A 21,847-nucleotide genomic window follows, 5' to 3' on the forward strand; every position below is an offset into this window, starting at 1 on the left:
AAATAAATAGTATTTAACATCAAAAAAACTAGAATTAATTATTTTTCTTTTTCTTTTGGGGTACATGTCGTGAGATTAAGAAAAGGTCAAAGGTCAAAGTCGCAGATGATGCGTAGAAACTTGGCTTAGTTGTGGTGTAAAGGCTCCACTTTTCGTGTGAGCAAAAATTAAAATTACATAAATTTTTTAGCGAATATCAATGATTGAAAAATTTAAATTTTATAAAAAAATATTAAAATATTAGTGCTAATAAAGAACAGAAGCAAATAACATATCCTAAGAAAGCTCAAATACTTCCCGGCAACAAAAGTTATTATGTAGAGGTGGAATCGAAGTTTTGAGCTTCTTGTTGCATAGGTTTTCAAAAGATAAATTACTTATTTAGTTAGGCAGTGCTTCTGATTCAACAGCACAATGCTATTTTGGCAGGCTCAGTAGAAAGATTTATGTTCTTTCTTTTTCTTTCTCCATCATCAAGAAATTGGTCGAGTGTGAAAAATCATTCTCTATCAACATTGGACTTATCAAATCAAACTTCAATGAACAAAGGAAAATTTTACTATTTTTATATGTAAGAAAACATAAAGTTCAAAATTTATAAAAGTTAAAGTTCTATGTTAATAGATTATGCATTAATTATAATAATAATTTACAATTGTTAGTAATTTGGGTAAAATATTTTAATGTCTATGAGTTTTATCATATTACACTAGCAAATCCTTTTATTTTAAATAATTAATTTTGGCATCCTTCTCATTTACTGAAATTAATTATTATATCATTCCTTCATATTTTTTCATTAGTCAACTATTATTTTTATCTAAATATCACTACTATCCTTAAAAATAGAGATATTTTAGTATCTTTGAATTTTATCAAATTGTACTGATAGGTCCCTCCATTTTCAAAATTTATATTTTAACATCTTTCTCAAAATTACTAAAATAATTAGCCTAAGTTTATCTTTAAAATTTGGATACTTCAATATTTAAAATTTTTTTAGACTATTTGAGGAATTTAAAGAAATCAAGATTTGCACTAAGATATTTTTACTAAAGAAAATATCTTTGTATAAAATCATATAAAAATATTTTATGAGGGAACCTTTTTTTAATAAATTAAGTTAAGTCAAAAAAACATTATATAAATTGGAGTTACCTATTGCGAAAAATACTAATATAGTAATATATATAAAGATAAATTGATATTTTAATTTCATGTAATATTACATCTTTAACTGAATGATAGAATAGTTTAACGCAATAAAAAAAAGAATGTTAAAATTAGTTATGAAAATAGAGATTTAAATATTTTATTCATTAAGAGTATATTAAATATTTTATTTATATTTAATGTTTATTTTTTAATTTAAATTTTAATAAAACTAAAAAACATGACTGTTAAAATAATTATAAAAAATATAAAAATGTATTAGTATAACTTAACATAATTTAAGAATATTAAAATAATTAACTCTAGTAATTTTAATAACTTTAACTTTATGGGTTAGTGGGCCAAGTGTATTTTGGACTTCCAACCCATTATCCAGAGTTTAATGGGTGTTATACTCTTAATTCTAAATCCAATCATGTTTGTAATTATAATTCTCATACTGTTTTGGGTCTTTTCCTCAGATTAAATGCCATGGCAGCATTTATCCTCCGTTTCATAAAGAAAAAAAGAAGATATATCTCTCTCAATTTCTAATTCGGATCAAATAAGTCTATTTTTAATTATTTTGATAAGTAAATCTAAAATTTTTATTTAAAAATCAAATAAATCTGCTTTAAAAAGATTATAAATGTATCCACTATATTTTTTATTTGAATTAATTAAATAAAATAAAATTCAAATACAAATATTAATTTTTAATATTGAAAAGTAAATTTTTTTATTTTTTATATTAAAGATTATTTTTTTATTTTATTGAAAAAATCAACATTAACAATTGTTGTTTTAATTTCACTACCATCATTAATTTTTTAAACTATCATCATCACTATTGTAATCAATTTTATCAATTTTAATAGAAATTATAAGTCTATTTATTACAATAATTAAAATTGGACTGATTTAACTTGAGATACAAATTCAAGATATTTGATCTTTTGTCCAGAGAAAAATGGGTGGTTGTTTGGATGCCCAATAGAGTAATATTGCATGTGCTACATGACTGATCATGGAACTCAAGAGCAGGATCATATCTAAAATATCTGCTGTTACTATAATAACAAAAGGCCAAAACATTTTGATATTAATAATAATAATAAAAGGTCATTTTTGCCCTTGAATTTTTGTCAAGAGATTAAAAGAAAAAAGAGGAAAAATGAGCTTTTCAAACAAGAGAAATCCTGCAAACCTGTGACTTTCGCCTCATTTCAATTCATCATCCGACAGATTTATTAAAAACATAATCTATAACAACAAATATACTAAGGGAAGAATTGGATTCCAGTCCCAAGATTTATCCAGACGTGGTTGATCCTCTTATTCTGGAGTGTCTTGCGTTGCGAGACAGTATGGAGTAGACCGCAAACCATAATTGGGAAAATGTTATTTTCTAAGGTGATTATCTGGTGACTATCCAAATGGCTTCCAAATCATCTATGGTGGTTTCTTCAGTTTTGGCACTAATGGAGGACATTTTTTCTTCTAATGGAAGCTTTTACAATCATTGAATTTTCCTTCCGTAAGCAAGCTTTTAATACTCTGGCCCACAATAAAGCCAAAGTTGTACTAAGGTTATTTTAAGGAATACAATCTATCTCGGTTAAAAAAAAAAAGTGAATAAATAAGGGTTAAATATTTTTATTAAAATATAATATTATTTTAAAATAGAGAATTAAATTATGATATAAAGATTATATATAATATTATATGCTTGTTCGAGCATTTTATTACTGTTATTATTATCTCAATTATAATTATTTTTAATTTATAAATTTTAAATTAATTTTTTATTCAATAAATATTTATATGTATAAAAATCTAACTAATACTGAATATAATATATAAAAATAATTCACTGAAAAATATGATTAATAATATGGCATATAAAATCAATAGCTTTTTTAATTTTTTGCTTAATGTGTTAATTGTATTATTTAAATTAATATAAAAAATATAACTAATTTCTTTTCAGAATTAAAATTATTATCTAATCACAAAAATTAACATGCTATTTTTATCAAAAATTAAGGGATTGAAGTAATTTGTTAAAATATAGTGCTACAATAAAAAAATTAAAAACTACAAGAACAAGTATAAAGTTCAATAAAAAACTTAAACCACCTTGTGTCTGAAAGTTTGCAAGTAGAACTAATCATAGTAACACTCAATTCCAGTTCAGTTGGTTTGTCAATTTTATGTTTGGACCTTTGTCTATTAACAGGTGTAATTTTCATGTTCTAATAGGGATGAAATGATTAATTTTGTTTTTTGCTAATATACTTTTAAATTTATTAAAATATTAATCAAATTATTATATTTTAACTATAAGGACTAGGCCAAAGTCTATAATAACAAGCAAGTGCAACTCTAATTTACTGAGTTCTATGAAAATTGTCACTTAAATATTCATCACTGACCAACTCCTCAAGAATTATTCAGCATGTCATACATTTTTCTTCTCTATTAATTATTAATCATCCATAATCATGTGTTGACATTTCGGATATAGTACTAATTCTATTTTCTCACGTGATACAAGCAATTTATACACAGGAAATGGGCTGTTATGTTACCGAAGACATTATCTTTATGACACTATAAATTACTATTATAAAGGAGTTGACCTTATCATGGGGGATAACAGGATAGGGACATACCATTTGTGTAAGACATTCTTGCTCCAGTAGCTCAACTGCTCGAACAATTTATTGGCGAAATTTCGCTGACTTGGGGCTTCTGATCCATCTCCTTTCTTCCAAATTGACTCATTTGATTTGTTCTTTTTTCTTTTTTGTCAATGGAAAGTTTTCTCCTATATCAAGAAAAAGAACCAAAGTTGGGTAATATATATAAAACTCGGATACAGGATCACCCTGAGTATCGTCCTAAGCTACGGGACTTGCTTATTCTTGATATTTGGAATGATAATGAGTAGTTACATCAAGTAAAATTTCTCATTAAGCATGTAATTTGGTGCTTCTTTTTGTACTTTAAAACAATTTTAGAGCATAACAAGTGAAGCATCGAATTCTTGACCTATATACTGAATACTTGCAGACATTTGGAGTATTATTTTACTGGCATTTTATATAATATTAACTGGATTTTTTTTTTCTGGTAGAGAAAATCGGTGAGACTTTAATTAAGTTAAAGTTGAGATTAATTTAATAATAAAAGTAACAAGTCAGCCATTAGACAGGCTGTATAGGACTAAATCAAACAACTCTAAAGGAGTTTACAGCATTAATATATTTTTTTTGTATAATAAGTCCGAAGGTTGCTTGCAATTGGCAACTTCAATTTGCTTCTCATGAACAAGTCATGTACCAGACCAAGTCCGAGGAAAAGAAACCTAGTTAAGTCTACTCTTTTTCTCCATCTATAAATATCAATATCGGCTTAACGAAAGAAACACACAAAATCTTCAGACATCAATTACCTTGATTTGTTAAAGCAGCTTAAGCACATATGGGTTCACGCAGCAAGTGTTGTTTCCGGGCTTTTCTCGTACTGGTTGTTGCTTCTCTAGCTTCTGCATCTCCACTACTCTCTCCTTATTACTATGACAAAGTGTGTCCGGAAGCTTTACCAACGATTAAACGCATAATTGAGGCTGCAGTGTACGAAGAACCACGCATGGGTGCCTCTTTGTTGCGTCTGCATTTCCATGACTGCTTTGTCAATGTACTTGACTGGTTAACTGCCACAATTTTCTCCTCATTTTACTTTGATCCTTTAGTAATCATTTATTAATATGTTTTTTGTGGGTAATTACACAGGGTTGTGATGCATCAGTTCTTTTGGATTCTTCGCCCACTATTGATAGTGAAAAGAATGCCGTGGCCAACTTAAATTCTGCCAGAGGATTCGAGGTTATCGACCAAATTAAGCTGGCAGTAGATGAAGTATGTGGCCATCCTGTGGTATCCTGCGCAGACATTTTAACGGTCGCAGCTCGCGATTCTGTAGTTGCGGTATTTGCCATAATCACTTCCATTTGTTTTTTTTTGTTAAATTAAAGGGTCCAACTGAAAATTTAAAACATAATCTCACAAACATGCATGAAGATAACTATCGTACCATTGAGAAGTAATTATAATACATCGAGCTAAAACTCGTTAACTGAAATTAATATGTATATAATAATGATAAAAAAAAAAAAAAAGAATCCAGTTCGAGGCCATTTCTTTTTTAATGTATATTTATAGAGTTAATCTACAATGTTTCTTTGTAAACTAAAAAGTCATGATTATAACTCTATATCTCTTTGCATGCTTAAGTTAATAGTTGATAGAAAATATAGCAGAGAGAAAAGAAGGCATAAATTAATGCATATATAAAAAAATTTGCAGCTCGGGGGGCCAACATGGACGGTGCAGCTAGGAAGAAGAGACTCAACAACAGCAAGCAGGACCCAGGCAAACAGAGATATTCCCTCACCATTTATGGACCTTCCTGCACTTATTAATAACTTCAAGAACCAAGGTCTAAACGAGAAAGATCTTGTTGCTCTCTCTGGTGGCCATACATTAGGGTTCGCAAAGTGTTTTGTCTTTAAGGACCGCATCTACAATGACACGAAGACTATCGACCCTAAATTTGCAAAAGCCCGTAGATCAACTTGTCCAAGAACTGGCGGTGATACAAATCTTGCGCCTCTAGACCCAACACCAGCAAATTTTGACATCGCATACTTCACCAACTTAATCAATAAAAGAGGTCTTCTGCATTCCGATCAACAACTATTCGTCGGTGGCTCAACGGATGCATTGGTCACGAAATATAGCTTAAATGCCAAAGCTTTCTCTGCAGATTTCCTTAAGTCTATGGTTAAGATGGGAAATATAAAGCCATTAACAGGAAAGCAAGGCGAGATTCGTTTGAATTGCAGGAAGGTGAATGACTACTATTAAAATGGCTGTTATCTATGTGATAAAATTAAAACATTTAATTTAATTGAAGTTGCTAAAACAGAGACTTCATTTCGTTTGTTCAATTTATTATACAGCAAGGACTGTTAAATAATGGAGGGATATTATATCTTCTTGTGGGAAAAGCACCTGCCTGAAGAGAAATTTACTTTCTCTAATATGTATTTCAGTTTACCGGCTATGTTCAATTGTACTTAAGAAAATCTTAACTAATTTTCCTTTTTCTTGTTCTCCTTTTATTCATCTAACACGTAAAAATATCTTATAAATATAAGAAAATTTGTTTTGCTTAAGTTCGATGTATATCATCATTTATATACTAAATTGATTGATCATTGACACATATTCATTAATTTTAAATAATAAAAATATATCAAATCATCCAATATTAAAATATAAAATATATATCATTTTTTTTTATATATTGTGATGCATGTCGCATTCACAAATACATGATGCACATGATGAAACAACTATATATCAAACCTCTAGAGAACTTATGACATTTTGAAGTTAGCTAACGATGAAAAGTTATAAATAATATGATTTTATCATATTATGTTAATTTGCTCATTATCTTTTTTTTGCTTTTCAAATGCCATCTTCATGATTTATTACAGAAGGTAATCACTACAAGAATATACTAATTTATTATATATAAAAGGAAAGAGAGAATATACTTATTTTTCCCTTAATTAAGAGAATAAAAATTAATTTCTTATCTCATAAAATAAAGATGATAATTAGATTGTAAACATATAAGGAGCAGATAAATTTATGTATATGCAATTATTTCTACACAATATGCTCTATTTTCAATAAATAGATAAACTTAATTTATGTGTATACAAAATTATAAATTGAGTTGTACTAAAACTCTTACCAGATTTTACTAATAAGAATTTATAATTAATTCCATAAATTTTTTATTATGTATTTCAACCAAACATATAAATTTTGAGTTACAAATAAATTTTATAAAATATTTCAAGTGAACACAATATTAGTAAATTAAGTAAAAGTGTAGTTTAATTAAACACTTATATTTTAACTCCACCTTAATACGGCATAAATCATATGTGTGTTTTCCATTATTAATTTCTAATTTATTTTAATTTCAAAGATAATCTATGATATTATCATATACAAAACTGTTATTGATCACTTAACCAGGAAGAAACTTTATATGATAAATTATTAAAGAGAGAAGCTGCCACAGTCAAGATTTTCCGCGATTATATATATAATCCAACTGCCCTTCGAGTTTTTTAATCTTCATTCAATCGTCTATTACTTTTGGAGCTTACTTTCATTTTTAATTAATAAATTTGTTCATATTACAAACCATTGCGCATCCTTTTTCTTTCTTTAAGAAGTTTAGCATTTCAGTACTATGTTAATATATCACAGATTGTTCATTACAATAAATTAATATTTAAATACTAAAATTGCTTTTTAGCAGCTTGGCTGTAGGCTTAAATATTTTATATTTAAAAAAATTATCTAATTTAAATGTATGTTTCTACTTATACATGAAACTGATAGATAATAGACATATATTTATTAGTTTTAATTTATTAAGTATGTATCAATCATTTAAAACCAAAATATAAATCTATTATATATACGAGTTCAATATAATCTGACATTATTAAAACTCTTACATTTGATATAATTTTACATTTACAGATTTTTTTTTTCAATAAGTAAAAACTCTACAATTTTATATTCAAAACTTTAATTCAAATGAGAAAAACGTTTGATTTTAGTTATTTGATTTGGCTGAGATTTTATCTTAATGAGTTTCAGCATGCAATGGCCATTACCAAATCATCAGTGGGGCTTGTCAAGCTTAATGTGGATACTTGCTAACGTGTGCTGCTGAGTGATTCCATTTCAGGAGATGAATAGGTTCTTAATTTGGTTGCTTGCGCTCAACTGGCCGTGAGATGCACACTTCCGTTTCGGTAAGAGACTTGCTTGTTTTCAGGAATGTTCTTAATTTAGCATCAAAAGTGGGAGCTCTGTTTTTCAAGCTATCTGAAGAAGTACGAATTCAGTAGTTCATGCCCTACCTAAGTTTGGATCATCTCTTCGTGCATGTAGAGTTTTTGTTGAGGATGAGAGCCTTATTTAGTTTCCTCACCTTTTCTTTTTTCTTAGATTGCACTTCCTTTTTGAAGTTTTGTCTCATTGAATTTTCATTAAAAATACCTTCTTTCCTAGTAATGAAGTTTCTGTTTTCAAAAAGAATACATGAGAGAGCGATTTGTTTTTAGTTTAATATTTCTTTCTATTAAGTGTAATTATTATTTTTATTATAATTGGAGGTAAAACTCTTATTTGTACTTATCTCGATGGGTTCCATTATTATTATTATTATATATCAATACATTATCATTTTTTAACATTAAGCCAAAAGAACATTAAAACCCGTTTTGTAGGAGAATAAAAAAATATAGTTTTACAAGTCAAACAAAATTAATATGAAGGCTTATTTATACCCCATATAAACATTAAAGGCTGATTTATACCTTACACAAACATTAAGGGCCGATTTATACCCCATTTAAACATTAAGGGTCTATTTATACATTTCCCCATTTATTAATTTGGCCTCTCAAAGTTCTTTTTTTTCAAAGTAAATAATGCTCGACAATTTAGTTTTGCGAGCCATAGGTCGGCTTGGTACTAATAAGCTAAATTTTCAAAACAAATCTATAGTGCTGATTTTTGAGTCGATATGCCAAGAATCCCCATGGGTAAATCATGTTTGCCATATAGAATTATGATATGCAGCATATTTTATGTTATTATATGATAACACTAATCAGCACATAATTATTATTAACTAACCATAATCGGAAACCATCCATTATAAATGCAACATACTGTAAAATATGTCACATATCATAATTATAGAACATTCACCCAAGAGTATCTCAATGATCTTGTTTTGGCAAACTGAAATTATGATCTTTACACATGTATGGACAGCTACGTTAAATTATTAATAGCATAAGTCAAACTGTCAAAAGTTCCAAAACAATTCAGTAATTCTTACATTACATGCTAACCTTTTCTTTTTTCCTTCTTCTTCTTTCTATATTTACTACTTTGATTTATTATTGTGATTATGATTGCGACTGTTATGTTATTTTGTCTCAAACGGGAACACGAGGACTGCATCAAAATCATCATATATATAACATATCTAATTGCCTTCTCACCAGAAACTTGCCTTCAACAATACTGCGACGATTCTTCTTCTAGACCATGACAAGCTTCTTCTTTGAAGCTCAATAAATTAGAGCGATTAGGTATATATTTTGACCCGGCGTTTAACCAAAAAGATGCAACTAAAAGTAACCTCAACATATATATTATTAATTAAAAGCTTACCCCTTTAGAGAATTATTCAAATTTGAAGCTTGCTTCACCATTACGATTTTACTTCTAAATCTTGTAATTAATCTTGTCCTGACTTTCTAGATATATGGTTTGCCATTTATATTCTGAAGGAGTAAAATGGTGCTCTTTCTGCTTATGCGAATGCGATAAAATAAGTATTTAATACAAATTGTTAGTTATTTAGTATTAGAAAATAGCTACTAATATTTTTCTAATTTAGATGTGAAAGTTGTATTCTTAATCTATTTAATTCCATTTTTCTGTAATGGTAGCATCAAGCACTTTTTAGTTAACTGGCTCCAAAGCCCTTGAGTGTTTGCTTAATCATAATAATAAATAACCAGGAAAATAGTTGCAATTGACCTTATCAACATGGAAAATGCAGTAGGTAGGTAGATTCAAGGAATTTTACATTGCTTGGTTTAATTAATAACCTGGAGAAACATACAAGACCAAATCTAAAAGCCAATATCGATGTTAACTCTCATCCATTGCCATTGGCCAGGTCCAACAAAAGATACTCGAAGTCTATATATATATGTTCCCCAAATCACCTATGCCAAAAGGCACATAAACAACTAGCATTAGCACTCACTACATCTCATTAAACATGGCTTCAAGTAGCGGCTGCTATCTTTGTGGTTTACTACTTCTGTTGGCTATTGCTGCAACTGCTTCTTCAACACTATCTCCGTCTTACTATGATCAAGTCTGTCCCAATGCTTTAACCACTATTAAACGTGTTGTCGAGGCTGCGGTTTCTAGAGAACGACGAATGGGTGCTTCTTTGTTGCGCCTGCATTTCCATGACTGTTTTGTTAATGTACTTACGTAGACTAATCACCTTAGTTTAAGCTTTTACTTTATATGCTTCAATTCTCTTCTTAAATTTGAAATTCTTCCTGTCGTATGTTACAGGGTTGTGATGCTTCACTTCTTTTGGATTCTTCTCCCTCTATTGATAGTGAAAAAAATGCTGCTCCTAATGTAAATTCTGCAAGAGGATTTGAAGTTATTGACCAGATTAAATCAGAGGTGGACGAAGTATGTGGACGCCCAGCAGTTTCTTGCGCAGACATCCTAGCGGTTGCAGCTCGGGATTCCGTAGTTGCGGTACTATATATATGTTTGTTCATCCCTTTTTGTTCTTTAATTCAAAGAATTAATTGATCGTCGTTAACTAAGGCTAAGAATAGTTTAATATATACTTATAATGGTAGTAATAACATATGAATATAACAAATGTATGCAGCTAGGGGGTCCAACATGGGAAGTGCAGCTTGGAAGAAGAGACTCAACATCAGCTAGTAGAACAATGGCAGACACAGATATTCCATCACCATTTATGGACCTTCCTGCACTTATTGAAAAATTCAAGAACCAAGGTCTTGACGAGGAAGATCTTGTTGCACTTTCTGGTGCCCACACTTTAGGATTTGCACAATGTCGTGTATTCAGAAATAGAATATACAATGAATCAAATGATATTGACCCGGAATTTGCAGAGCAACGAAGATCAAGCTGTCCAGGAACAGGTGGTGACGCGAACCTTTCGCCTCTAGACCCAACACCTGCATATTTTGACATTTCGTACTTCACTAATTTGAAAAATAATAAAGGGCTGCTTCACTCTGACCAGCAACTCTTCAGTGGTGGATCGACTGATGAAATAGTGTTGAGCTATAATTCAGATGCAGAAGAGTTTTGGGAGGATTTTGCTGAGTCTATGGTTAAGATGGGGAATATTAAACCATTGACAGGAAATCAAGGCCAAGTTCGTTTGAACTGCAGGAATGTAAATTGATTTTCCACAGTCAAATATTTCACAAATATATAACCCACGTTGTTATATATTGTCTTCCTTATTATTCTTGTATCTTATTTTTCGTTCGGCATAATAATTCGTTGATTTTATTTTCTTCAATAAATTTTCTGCTCTTCATTTTAGTGAGTTAATGTTTTACATTGCATTTTGTTTTTCCTTCTTAATTATTGAAATAGCATGTAAACAATAATTTAATCAATAAAGATAGTATGTCCAAATTATGAAGGTTATAGTTATACCAATTAGAAATTGAAAATTACCTTTATTATATTTATTTAAAGAAAGATTAAATGTTCAATTCATTTCTCCATCTGTCATTTTGTATAGGTAGACCAACTCATCTAACTCTAATTGTTTTCTTTTTATAATACAATAGTCTTTTACTATTTTAAAATTTTCATTTTTTTAATAAATTTTTAGACTTTTTCTGAGAAATAGAATTAATAAATTAATGTATTTAATAATTAGTAATTTTTTAATCTACAAATATATTAATTATAAAAGAATTAACCGTAGCTCCAGGTGGTTTCATAGTTACATAATATATCATCTCTAATGTCCAATTCTGTTCAATTAAGTTCCAGTCAAGCCCAATCATCCAAGCAGCAGCCTTTGGTTCCTGAATCATTCGGCCCCACCCGCTTCTAGATGCGACAGGAATCAGCTGAAACGGGGGAAAAAAAGAAAAACAAAGAGTGTCCTGTCAATCCCATGTTTTTATGTTGACTGTATAGGAACGCACATAAGCCCACAGTAAAGCCATTCAAAACCAAAACCAAAACCAAAGCATGGAAGAAGAACAAGAAGGAAAAGGTCACACACCTTTTTTCTTCTTCTTATTATTAGTAGTCGTAAGCTCCTCTCATTCATGTATAACTCAGTATATCATAATCCGCCATAGCATTAGCGCCTGCAACTTTCAAAGCAGATCAGCACCTTACATATTATCATGTGGAGATCATACCATTTGCTGAGAAGATCATTCTTCTCAACCTCTACTAACAGAGCCCTCCCATGGTGGGACCATGTGGGCCCTGCTCCTAAGGACCCTATTACTAGTGTCACTGAAGCTTTTCTTGCTGACACTTTTCCAACCAAGATCAATCTTGGAGTGGTAAATTTTTATTTTTTTCTCTTTTAGCTTCTATCAAGTTTTCTTAGTTTCTACTAGTTATCCTTGTTCTTTTCTTTTTGAAGGGAGCTTATAGGGATGATGAAGGCAAACCTGTTGTACTGCAATGTGTTAGAGAAGCGGAGACTAAGATTGCTGGTTGTGACTTCTTGTGAGTTTTTCAATGCTTTAATTACCATAATTTTCTTTACAAGTGCATTTATTAACATCTACTTACTGGAACTTTAAATTAATGCAACTGTTCTTCAGTACCCGGAATATGTGGATTTGATTGGGTGTTTTGCTTGCAGAATTCTAGTAAATGCTATAGATGTAGCATATTAATGGTAAGTTGTAAGCCTGGTCTTCACAATCTAGGTTGAATATCATGTTTGTGTGATTATGCCAATTACGGGTTCTTTGTTGTAAAATTGTTCAAATTATCTCAAAATATTTATTAATTAGTTCATCTCTAAGATGATCATACAATGGTGTACTGTTTGTGTCAGATGGGTGATTGTCATGTTCTTAAAGTCAAATATAGCTATTTTGTTGTTAAGAGAGATCATAGGTCAGTGCCCAAGTAGTATGATTCTTTCGCAAGCTGTCCATAGATATACTGATATCATACCATGCTGACAGTAATGCAGCATTGAAATTCCATTAGTTTGAGGTCTGAGCAGTTGTTGGTCAATTTATTTGGCAGTATGCATAAGCTCGTTGAATAGACTTAAATAACTTATCAAGTTCCAATTTGGAACATTCTAACCAAATTTGTAATTACTGCTTTGGCTCAAATAATTTCCTTCAAAACAAGTCACTGTTTGGATATGCCCTGCGCTATCAATTATGTTAATACTTATACCTTGACCAATATTGGCAGGGAGTCTATTTCATCTGCAGTGAGTTCGAAATTGGTAGAGGAGAGTGTTAAACTGGTTTATGGTAAGGATTCGGAAGTAGTGAAGGAAGGGAGGTTTGCTGGTGTTCAAGCACTCTCAGGAACTGGCGCATGTCGCCTCTTTGCTGAGTTCCAGAGGCGTTTCTATCCTGAATCTGGGATATATTTGCCTGATCCTACTTGGTCCAAGTAAGTTTGTTTGGTATCCTTTCAGTCATTTCTCTAGTTCATATTTAACTCAACTCAACTAAGACTTAATTCCAAGCCAATTGGGATTGGCTATATTGATCCTTCTCCACTCTAGATGATTATGAGCTACATCCTTGAGAAAGAATGGCTGTCACCTACCACAACCATCCTCCTTTAGCTGGGCTTGGGACCAGCTAAGCACAATAAACTCATACATAGGCCGAGTTTTCTCTAGTTCATATTTTAACATCCAAATTCTTGCATTTAGTTGTGAACATGTACCATCAAAGGATCTTAATTGTTGATAGGTAATCAGTCTTTCCTTAACTCGGTCCAAGCTTAAAATTAGGGAAGGAGCATAAAGAAAAACAAAGTCTAAGGACCTCATTATACTTTACCAGCATATGTCAGTGCAATTATATTAATTGAATTCTGTCTATTTATTTTTAGCATTTAATCTTGTTCAATGCAGCCACCATAACATATGGAGAGATGCTCAAGTTCCGTGCAGTACCTTTAGCTACTACCATCCTGATTCAAAGGGTTTAAACTTTAATGCACTTATTGATGATGTCAAGGTATATCAATCTATAAGAATTTGTATATCGGTCTTAGAGCAGATGAGAATTCCTTATATTTTTGGTAATGCAACAGATTAATCATGTTTCTCAAAAACCGTTATTTACTCAGAAAAGCGAGACCAATAAGTACACTTTTCCAATCAAGAGTACACTTACTTTCTGCAAAACTTGTTCTTTTATTCTAAGTTGCTTTAAAAGTCTCCCATTTTCAATAGATTTTTTATTTCTTGGTAATATCTAATTTGGAGTGAAATTTAATAAGCAGTCGTGGAACATCCTAGTTATGGATACTGAACCAAAAAAATTATTTTTTGCTGACCCTCCAACATGTTGTGAATATTAAACTTGCGACTATACCATACAATTAATTTCTTGATTTTCTTATGTTCATATTTTTGTTTGATGGCACTTTGCAGAATGCCCCAGATGGCTCCTTTTTCCTGCTTCACCCTTGTGCTCACAACCCTACTGGAGTTGATCCTACTGTGGAACAGTGGAGAGAAATATCACATCAGTTCAAGGTAATTATAATGTCCATCACAATTTACTGGAATTTCGCACATTCTGAGTATCATTTTAAATCTCACTTCAATTCTGTTCTAGGTAAAGAATCATTTCCCCTTCTTCGACATGGCTTATCAAGGTTTTGCAAGCGGAGACTTTGATATAGATGCTCTTTCCATCCGTATTTTCCTAGAAGATGGACATTTAATTGGCTGTGCCCAATCCTTTGCAAAAAACATGGGATTATATGGACATCGAGTTGGTTGTCTCAGGTGGGTAGTTAATCAGCCTTTTTGTTTTGATTGCATGTGTATATTTAGTATTATAAAGACACCACATCCTGCTGTCAAGGTAAAGAAATTATTAGAAAATTAGGTGTTTCACCTATTCATGAGGTCTAGTATTGTTGCTAGTCAGAAGCATGAAATGGCTAATAAGATTAAAAGAGATAATTCAGTGCGGTCTTAAAGAATAGCCAGTTTTCTTCCGCTATCATAAGTGGTGCATTGATATTAATTCATCTTTTATGTTAATATTCCAACTTAGCCATCTTATTGTTTTGTTTGTTTTGTTTGAGTTCTTATTCAACCATTATTTTCCTCAGTATTCTCTGCAATGATACGAAGCAAGCAGTTGCAATTAATAGCCAATTGCAGAAGATTGCCAGGGCAATGTATAGCAGCCCTCCCGTTCATGGTATATCACTAGTCTCAACTGTTATGAGTGATCCAGATACTAAGGAACTTTGGGTCAAAGAGGTCAAGGTAACATAAATTCTTCCATAAGCTACTTTCTTCTTTTCTTTCTCTGATAGTCTGATGTGCTTTTTCATCATACCTGAAACCTAAGGGCATGGCAAATCGCATTCGACAAATGCGGACAAACCTGCAGGAAAGCCTTAAGCAACTGGGCTCTTCTCTCAATTGGGAACACATAACAAACCAGGTTTGTAAATTTATTCAGGTCATACTGCTTCTAGTGTATTTGGCAACAAGGGAAAAATTAATACAAAAGTTTTGAATGGTTATGCATTTAGTTTGGAACTTTTATCCCTGAAATTTACAATACTGTAGGTTGGAATGTTTTGCTTCTCTGGCTTAACCCCCAAAGAAGTTGAACGGATAGTAAAGGAGTTCCATGTGTACATGACTCTTGATGGACGTATGAGGTAAAATTACTATAGAAACATAGCCAAATGTAGTCCTGAAAGTTTGAGCTTCTTTTTTTCTGTTGAGCTTCTTAGAAATTATATGACTAATTCTAAACCATGACTTTCTGCTGGTATGTGCAGCATGGCCGGTGTGACGACAAGCAATGTAAAGTATTTAGCAAATGCAATACATGAGGTCACTAAAAGTAGTCAGAAAGGATAGATTTATCATAGCAGTCTTCATCAGCTTATTTTGTGACTGATGCTTGACTTCATGATATTAAACCAAGTTGTATCTGAATATAACTCTTCAGACTCTAAAAAGGTGGCAAAAATTGGAGAGTAGTAATTGAAAAAGTCTTTTGCAATATTATTATTCAGCATTAGCTTTTGCAGAAGCATGGTTGATTTATGAGGGCTTTCATTTGGGTAACTTGCTAAGCTTGCTCTCTGTTTTGTCCGTTGCTATTTGTATAATCACAATTAATAAGAATTAACTACTATGACTAGTTAAGAAAACAAAGTGTTAGACTGTCGTTGTATTGGGCTTGAAAAGATATTATTTGAAATCTCAATAAATTGCTTGTTAATTCATGACCATACTCCTCCCTGTTGATTTTCTTATACAATTATTGCCTGAAAGAGAAAGCACAAAGACATTATATGGCTTCTGAAACAGCCTAGCAATTAGATGTTGGCAATGGCATACACATCTGATATGATAAAATGAATGACCAAATCTCTATAGGAGAATGAAATTTCTTCACTTCCACTCTGTTTAAAAGAAGACTCTGATTACATGCACACTAGACTCGAATTTGAAATACCGAAAACAAGAACAATTAATGGGTCGAATCCTTAACTCTTATGTAACATAATAATAAATATAAAAAACATATATTCATAAAAAAAAAAAAAAAGAATAGTGGTCCTGGTCCATAGCCACATGGAGCAGTTGAACGTCACCCAAGTCACTGGCAACAGAACTGCCGACAGTTCAGATATAAATTTAGCAAAAGATAAAGCCAAGTCTGTATTTCTTTACTTCTCTTGGTAAAAAGATCTTTAAAAGAAAAGAAAAAATATACATATGCAAAGCTTGAGGAACAAGTGTTGGGTTGTCTCATTATCTCTTTCAGTATCTTCTTTCTGGTTAAAGTACTCACGCTCTGCTTGGTTAGTGTTAAGGGATATTACCCCACATCGAATTTGTTTATACTTGTACATGTATTGAGTCATTTCATCTGATTCAGTTGATTTTGGGTTGGATTTCAATACAGTATCAGTTAGTTCTGTCTTATCTTGTGTTGGCCATTGGAAAGAACAAAAACAAGAATTTCTTGTACTTTTTTTTTCTTGTCTTTGCTAGTCTTGTTTTCGGTCCATTTGTTTTAATGGCTTATGTAGATTCTGTACAACATTAATGAGGAAAACTATGTAGTTAGTCCTTACCAAAGTACTTAAAGCATCTAGAAATAAAATTTCCACAGCTAACCCAAAAGAATGCTAAATTTGAAAACGACAATGCAATAATAAGAAAGATGTTGAATCAAAGTGAAGTATTATTGGTAAAGTTTTTAGATTTTTTTATATTTTAAATAAGAGGTTATTCTATCACAAATTTAAACTAGAGAAAAAGTATAAAAATTGACTATGTGGTTTAATCTTTTGACATAAGAGGTTCTGTGATTTTTTTAGTAACACTTTAGTATTTTGAGGATTATATTTTAGTAATTTTTGTCCAAATTCATTAACACTGTTAATAGTTTTAGAAATTGAATCTCAAATGAAGTCCAATTACTATAAAATCGGTCTTATCGGATAAATAATGAAAAATATAGATTTCTCTAATCTTATTAAATTATTCAAAACTTGTCGAAATTAACTAAAATTAAAGAAGAAATTGAATTATAAAATTATTTTCTTTCTCTTTGATTTTTTTCTTCAAAACTCTATAAAAATTGATATAATTAATCTTGGATGAAAATTAAGTTAGTAAGGAATGGAACGGTGGTGAAATTGCAACCAATTAACTCTAAATGAATAAACAATAACTATTTAATTGATGAAATTAATGAATTTGGACACAAATTATTAATAATATTGATTCTCAAAATATTAAAGTATCACCAAAAGAAATCAAAAGACTTTTTGTGTCAAAAAATTAAACTACAACATCAAATTTTATATTTTCCCTTTAAATTATACATTTGAATTTATAGGAAGAGTTTTGACTGTTAAGCAGCTTTATTACTTTATTTCTCTTCCATCATAAATACCCGGCTTTTATTAAGTAGTTAAAGGGTCATTAAAATTTACAATTGCCACTAATTAGTTGATTGATTAACCCTTAAAAGATTCATAGGAAGATTTTATAGTGTTTCTGTTATCTTAGATGATTGAGAGCGTATTCAGACTTCTGGTTTTTCATACTTTGTGCTGTCCAATTTGGACTTGGTTTCGTCTTTACAAAATCTGTCCTTTTCTTTTCTTGAGAAAAAGAAAGAAAGAGAGAAGGGAAGAAAGAAAGAAAATTCTCATAACAAAGAAGAAGTTTCCTCTTGAATCTGCATCATCGGATCTCAACTTACATAATCAAGATTGAACTAAATAATCAAGATTGTCTGCCCTTAAGCAACTCAAAATAATAGAATATCAGATGCAGAGATGGATCAACAACTTAAACAGACATGTAACAAACATTAAAATCGTATTAAACAGGTAGCAGGTAGCATTAATCTATCTGTCTAAAGTAATCAAAGAGCACTTCCTTCCTCATTCATAGAATGTGACAAGCTTCTGATAAGGAAATAAAATAAAATAAAACATTGCAGGAAAGCTTTTTAATATTTGACAAAGACAAGGCACAGACAAAGTGATGCCTAAGAAAGGACAAATGGCAAAGGGAAAATTGTAAAATCATGTTGGTAGAAAACTGTACCCATCAATCCTTCCTCTTTGCATTAAATAAGGACACTGCACACACGGATTCTAGATGCATGACAAAGCAATCCCTTGCTGATATTTGTTTTTTCATTTCTTTAAATACTATTTGTATCTTCTCAGTATGTTCCTTATTATACTAAAATAAACTAGTGTCCCATAGCAATGGTGTCCATTGATAAGGCAGCTTATTTATTTTAAGTTGTCAATAATGGACTAATGCAACAGTGTTATTCTTATGATTAAAGAGCGAGTTAGTGTAGATTAAGGTTAATAAACCACTCAATTTTGTTTACATGAAGGTCTCTTCGTTTGGGAAACCACTCAATTAATAAATTAAAGTCAGCTTCAATTTTTTTTTTCTTTTCATTATGTGGATAAACGCTCAGTTTAAATGTAAATTATTGATATATGCTGTTTCTGGATGAATATTTTGTTTAAAAATCAATTAAAATTTGAAATAAATTCATAATTAAATATGACAATAACAGATTACATAATGTTCAATCTTATTTGAAGTTTCAAAGTTGATTAAATGTTCTTGAAGTATAAATAATAATAATAATTAGAAGTGCCAAAAAGTTAATTTTATCATATTTTATTCTTACAAAAAAATTTAATGCTAAGAAATTAGGAAAATGAAGAAGTTAATTTAGTTTTTATTAGAAGCTAAAGTTAAATATAATATTTAATTTACTCAAATTTGAATGAGTTTCACACTGATAAAAATAAATAGAAATTTTTTTTTATCAATTAAGTCCTTTTATACAATTAATTAACAAAAGAAACTAGTGGAGGGAGATATGATAATTGATAGAAACAAACATCAAAAGAATATTAATCTGTTTTTAAAATATAATATTGGACTTGTAAATTATAACAATTGTGAAGAGTAATATTAATTTTTCCTACAGTTTATCTTATATGTTTAAAAATTATCTCTTCACCCTGCAGTGCTTGGCCGAAATAAAATGATATTTTTGACGGCAGTTTATAGGATAATCTGTACTTTCTATTCCTAAATTTTGCTTATTCAACTTCCTAAAGAAGAAATTATGTTGTCTCAAAAAAAAAAAAAATTATGGTTATTCAAGATATTGGAAGACCCACTTGGTTTCTTCTTGTTTTAAAAGTGGGAGTAGTCTTTTCTTTTGTTGAATACTTGGATTTCAATCGCAATTTCTTCCCTTTAGAAAAGCAATGCCAAAAAATAAGGAAAAGAAATTGACAAGAGGAACTTTGAGCCCCTTAGGATTTAGTTTCCAATGCTAAATTGGAATCTTGCATAATAGTCCTTCAAGAAATTCTGCTTAGCTTATTAATTACAATTTTCCAGTGCCCCTCTCGTCAGGTTTTACACTTATTTTTATTATTATTATTCACTGCACCTAAATGAATTGATAGGTTATATAATAAGAACAATCTCATTTTATACATCATACTATATAAAGATAATAATATAAGTAGATGGCAGTCCAAAAATTTTGAACCGAAGGACTCTTTATTTTCTTTAATTTTAATAAGTGACATTACTAATTAAACTGCTCCCTAATTGACAAGTCTCACTCTCACACTTACAGTACATTATATACATCGCTGTCTTACTGTTACAGCACATTAAGCAATATATAACAGTGATAATCAAGTAAACTATGATGATTTAGAAGCATTGATAGCATCCTCTCGAAATGAAAATCATTGTACTCCTTTATAATGGAAAACTTTCCACTTAGTCATTTTCAACTTCCTCAAAATGGTTGAATCTGGCAATTTCATTTGCTTGAACCTTTAACAAATCATATAAACTGAAATGGGGGAGGGAACAGTACCAATTAACAAATCACTTCAAAAGTCTCAAAGAGCATGACTATAGAATTTACAGAATTTGGACACATGAAATTTCAGAATGTCAAACGAAATTGTGTTTTCGACAAATAGCTGTTAAGAAATTACATATCAAGGATTTCTAGAGTTCATCAAGACACTAACACAGACCAATATATGTAAAAAAAGAAAAGAAAGAAGCTGCCAAAAGACTCAAAATAAAGTTGTAGAAGGAAAATAGAGATTTCAAGAAGTACCTACGCCAGATCCATGGCCGTAACATTTATAAAATTACTATAATCCACTTATAAATCTTTCACGGCCATCTACTTCCTTTACTAACTCTAAAGCATAAAGTTGAAGTAGGCGAACCAAATTCTTGATCATCATATAACGCCCTTGAATCAAATGATGATCCACAGCTCGAAAACCTGCTCCTGCTCCTGCCCCGCTCGTGATAATTTCTGCAGCTTGGAGTAGAATACCAGGATGACCAAGAAGAAGCAGAAGATGGTGTTGGAGATGAAGTTGAAGAAGATGAGTAAGAAGGTAATAATGTGGAGACGTTAGCAGTACTAGTTTTCTTGGAATTAATTCTTGAAAAAAGAATGTGGAGAAGATTGGATCTGGAGCGTTTCTTGATAGGATTTTTATGAGAATTTGAATAGTAAGAAGGAGGTGGAGTAAGTGGAGGTAGAGTGGCTTCACAAAATGAGTATTTAGGTGTACCAGGTTGCGACTCCCACATGAATGGAACAGCAACTGTAACTCCACCGTAGTACACTCTAAATGAAGGGTTAGCCATTGATGCTTCTTTGGAAAGAAGCCTAGAAAAGAACTTGTCATTTTCTTTAATTTGTAGAGACTCTTGATGAGGAAGATCTGAACTCTTAGTAAACATCTTGGATTAATTGGAGTCTTCTTGGTTTTCACCGACTAATAAGAAGGAAATGGAAGGGAAGAGCAGATGCAAAGTTTAATGTGTTAGGTATAGTATAGTGTAGCCTTTACATATATATATATATAATAAAACGACTACCAATTTCATAAATTGAAGCTGACTGCTTGCATTTAATTATTTTATATAAATAAATATATATTTCGTATTTATCAATTTGATGGATTGAAAGACATGCGCCAATTTATAAAACATACATAATTAGTATAATTTTTATATGAGTATAACATACATAGTGTCCCACTCTAGAGCTTTAATGGTAAAACAAAATTATCCTTTAATTACTAAATCTAGACTTCTATTTCTTTCTTTTTTTAAAAAGATAAATTTTTATCGCTTCAGATTTATT

At 30.7% G+C, this 21,847-nt stretch overlaps 4 protein-coding genes across 4 annotated transcripts; 3 read left to right on the forward strand and 1 right to left on the reverse strand.

The window, feature by feature from the left end:
* The first annotated feature begins 4,573 nt into the window (after positions 1-4,573).
* LOC8269361 (peroxidase 2) lies at positions 4,574-6,314 on the forward strand. The gene is made up of 3 exons (XM_002531273.4): positions 4,574-4,854; positions 4,950-5,144; positions 5,523-6,314. The coding sequence occupies exons 1-3, from the start codon at positions 4,639-4,641 to the stop codon at positions 6,081-6,083; spliced, it is 972 nt and encodes a 323-aa protein (XP_002531319.2). The 5' UTR covers positions 4,574-4,638; the 3' UTR covers positions 6,084-6,314.
* A 3,569-nt stretch (positions 6,315-9,883) lies between these two features.
* On the forward strand, positions 9,884-11,463 carry LOC8269362 (cationic peroxidase 1). The gene is made up of 3 exons (XM_002531274.4): positions 9,884-10,335; positions 10,431-10,625; positions 10,765-11,463. Exons 1-3 carry the CDS (start codon positions 10,123-10,125, stop codon positions 11,314-11,316), a joined length of 960 nt encoding a protein of 319 aa, XP_002531320.1. The 5' UTR covers positions 9,884-10,122; the 3' UTR covers positions 11,317-11,463.
* Positions 11,464-12,064: 601 nt separating this feature from the next.
* On the forward strand, positions 12,065-16,367 carry LOC8269363 (aspartate aminotransferase, mitochondrial). The gene is made up of 10 exons (XM_002531275.4): positions 12,065-12,451; positions 12,535-12,620; positions 13,332-13,538; positions 14,011-14,116; positions 14,536-14,640; positions 14,723-14,895; positions 15,228-15,387; positions 15,473-15,568; positions 15,697-15,791; positions 15,915-16,367. The coding sequence occupies exons 1-10, from the start codon at positions 12,287-12,289 to the stop codon at positions 15,994-15,996; spliced, it is 1,275 nt and encodes a 424-aa protein (XP_002531321.1). The 5' UTR covers positions 12,065-12,286; the 3' UTR covers positions 15,997-16,367.
* Positions 16,368-20,517: 4,150 nt separating this feature from the next.
* Positions 20,518-21,529, reverse strand: LOC8269364. The gene has a single exon (XM_002531276.4). It carries the CDS (start codon positions 21,439-21,441, stop codon positions 20,857-20,859), a length of 585 nt encoding a protein of 194 aa, XP_002531322.3. The 5' UTR covers positions 21,442-21,529; the 3' UTR covers positions 20,518-20,856.
* Positions 21,530-21,847: the final 318 nt, after the last annotated feature.

Source organism: Ricinus communis, chromosome 10, assembly GCF_019578655.1.
Source record: "Ricinus communis isolate WT05 ecotype wild-type chromosome 10, ASM1957865v1, whole genome shotgun sequence".
Classification (NCBI taxonomy): domain Eukaryota; kingdom Viridiplantae; phylum Streptophyta; class Magnoliopsida; order Malpighiales; family Euphorbiaceae; genus Ricinus; species Ricinus communis.

Bases quoted from the DNA above. Each gene is read 5' to 3' on its own strand.
- LOC8269364 (XM_002531276.4), bottom strand. From the start codon at position 21,441: ATGTTTACTAAGAGTTCAGATCTTCCTCATCAAGAGTCTCTACAAATT.
- LOC8269362 (XM_002531274.4), top strand. From the start codon at position 10,123: ATGGCTTCAAGTAGCGGCTGCTATCTTTGTGGTTTACTACTTCTGTTG. The intron at 10,336-10,430 runs GTACTTACGTAG...CGTATGTTACAG, and splicing joins TCCATGACTGTTTTGTTAAT to GGTTGTGATGCTTCACTTCT. The intron at 10,626-10,764 runs GTACTATATATA...AAATGTATGCAG, and splicing joins CTCGGGATTCCGTAGTTGCG to CTAGGGGGTCCAACATGGGA.
- LOC8269361 (XM_002531273.4), top strand. From the start codon at position 4,639: ATGGGTTCACGCAGCAAGTGTTGTTTCCGGGCTTTTCTCGTACTGGTT. The intron at 4,855-4,949 runs GTACTTGACTGG...GTAATTACACAG, and splicing joins TCCATGACTGCTTTGTCAAT to GGTTGTGATGCATCAGTTCT. The intron at 5,145-5,522 runs GTATTTGCCATA...AAAAATTTGCAG, and splicing joins CTCGCGATTCTGTAGTTGCG to CTCGGGGGGCCAACATGGAC.
- LOC8269363 (XM_002531275.4), top strand. From the start codon at position 12,287: ATGTGGAGATCATACCATTTGCTGAGAAGATCATTCTTCTCAACCTCT. The intron at 14,117-14,535 runs GTATATCAATCT...GGCACTTTGCAG, and splicing joins CACTTATTGATGATGTCAAG to AATGCCCCAGATGGCTCCTT. The intron at 15,388-15,472 runs GTAACATAAATT...CTGAAACCTAAG, and splicing joins TTTGGGTCAAAGAGGTCAAG to GGCATGGCAAATCGCATTCG.